This window comes from Ruditapes philippinarum, unplaced genomic scaffold (genome assembly GCF_026571515.1).
Source record: "Ruditapes philippinarum isolate M1 unplaced genomic scaffold, ASM2657151v2 ctg1228_1_1_1_1, whole genome shotgun sequence".
In the NCBI taxonomy this organism is placed as follows: domain Eukaryota; kingdom Metazoa; phylum Mollusca; class Bivalvia; order Venerida; family Veneridae; genus Ruditapes; species Ruditapes philippinarum.
This window is the reverse complement of record NW_026862959.1, coordinates 169,944-172,049: the sequence shown is the minus strand read 5'-3', so window position 1 is coordinate 172,049 and position 2,106 is coordinate 169,944. Positions and strand designations below refer to the sequence as shown.

Here is a 2,106-nt window from a genome sequence, read left to right as displayed (position 1 = left end):
CATACTTGGTACAAATATTAACTTTATAAGTTTCTGATATAATAATAAACAAACAACAGGATACTTCATTAATCTCTCTTTGAATGAAATTTATATTTACTTGTACATTTTATAAACGAGTTTATACATTAACAAATAATTTCAATATAAGATTTGCCGTTAAATGGAATATATCTACGAACATGAAATGTCTTAATGATAGTCCCAGACACGTCATTACTGTTTCTTTAAGACACAGGCTGGATCAAACACGACCAAAGAGTATGCTCTTATGTGGAGACTTTGACCATTAAATTAAAAAAAAAATCTTATGAAAAATGCTGCATAGAGAAATTAGCAAGTTTTACTATCATTCATTTTTGAAAATGCTCAAAAATCTATATGATTGTAGTATTTTAAGCACTTATATATATAGTCCATTAGAAAACCGGAAACAAACAGCTTTGCTAGTTGTCATCTTAATAGAAATCTGAATAAACGACATAAATCTTGTTTTTAAATAAGTAAGACTAGGAACAGATGTAGGAAACTAGAAGGTAATAAAAGAAATCATAATATATAGTTTGAATTAATCAGGACTAGTACAAAACAAATATATATTTACGCGCAACACATAAGTATGTATAATGTTGTTTGAAAATACACTAAAATATTAATGTTTCATATCACATTGCAAAAGAAAATATCTAGTCGTCAAGTACTTAGTGAACTTTCTTGCACGTTCGATAGCCTAAATGTCTGCATTGTTGGTTTGAAGAAAACATTTTTGAAACTCTTCCTAAACGGCGTTGACATAAAAGCATACAAGAATGGGTTAATTGCGTGATTCAACAGAAACAAAAGAAAGGAAATATCCCTTATGAACAAATTTCTAATTTCTGAGCGAAATGAACTTTCGTCTTTCCTCAGACAAGTGATCACAAATCTTGGTAAAGGTAACACTGTTGCTAAAATTATAATCAGGAGTATAACTCTGCTCATGCGCGTTGCAATTTTTTGGATGCTTCCATTTCCGGATAAGTTTTTTCGGGCAGCCACCCGGATAAAGTACCATTTTTTAAAATGAAGGGAGACCGTGATCATTAACGGTGTAAAGTAAACTATACCCCATATAATGTTAACGTAGGTGACAGATTTCGATGGTGACACGATGTTGTATTCTGCTAGGCCGTAAATTAGCATCCATATAGATATTCCAATCACCCAAATACTTGCAGACGACACCATGATTTTCCTGTTGCTAAGATACAGCTGTGATTTTAAAGGGTGGAGCATCAAAACGTAGCGCACTAGCGCAATGACACTCACGTGAGCGTTAGCAGCAAACCAACAGATTCCAGTAATAGTAGAGGTTGCCTTTCCCGTGTAAGTCAAGGGGTACGAACAGCTCAGAGAACGAATAACTACTTCCATAGAACTAATCAAATTTACGGAAATAAATATAGCGTCACAGCAAGCAAGGCATCCAATAGAAATAAACGTTGGCGTGCGAAGCTTTTTGTCTTTCAGGACTAAAATTATCACACATATATTAGCAACAACTCCGATTAAAAACACAATTTCAATAGCTTTAAATACACATTCATCATGGCAAGTGTAACAGTTGCGCCATTTTAATGGTTTTGGTTTTGAAGATATGTTCAATAACGACATGTTTCCTCTTTCATTTATTTCTGATCCATTGCGATTCTCCCCTAAAAGAGTTTGTCTGTTTGGAACAATGTCTAGGTTTTCAGGGACATCATCCATTGTCTTATTCTGTAACAGGCCACGGATTGCAAAGTAAAATTCTGCTGTCAAAACGCATTGATTTCTGAAATAGAAATTATAGTAACAAATTTAAAGAAATTGAGTCAAATGTATAGAAACATACGAGTCAAATGTGTAGAAAATGTCATAGTCATGAAATTATAATCACATATTTCTACATGTAAAAGGATTGTGTGTCTGACAAATATGTTATTTTGTATTAATAGGATTGTGCAGATTTAAAATTCAAATAAATCGTAAAACCGTACATATGTAAATATACAGTTACTGAACAATGTGTTTGTAATACATATTATAAATTATTGGGAGAACAAACATAACAGCTAAATGGACACG

General features: G+C 32.6%; 1 protein-coding gene across 1 annotated transcript; it reads right to left on the bottom strand.

The window, feature by feature from the left end:
* Nucleotides 1–531: 531 nt before the first annotated feature.
* On the bottom strand, nucleotides 532–1,813 carry LOC132720787 (neuromedin-U receptor 2-like). Its single transcript, XM_060705000.1, has one exon. The coding sequence runs from the start codon at nucleotides 1,747–1,749 to the stop codon at nucleotides 694–696; it is 1,056 nt and encodes a 351-aa protein (XP_060560983.1). The 5' UTR covers nucleotides 1,750–1,813; the 3' UTR covers nucleotides 532–693.
* Nucleotides 1,814–2,106: the final 293 nt, after the last annotated feature.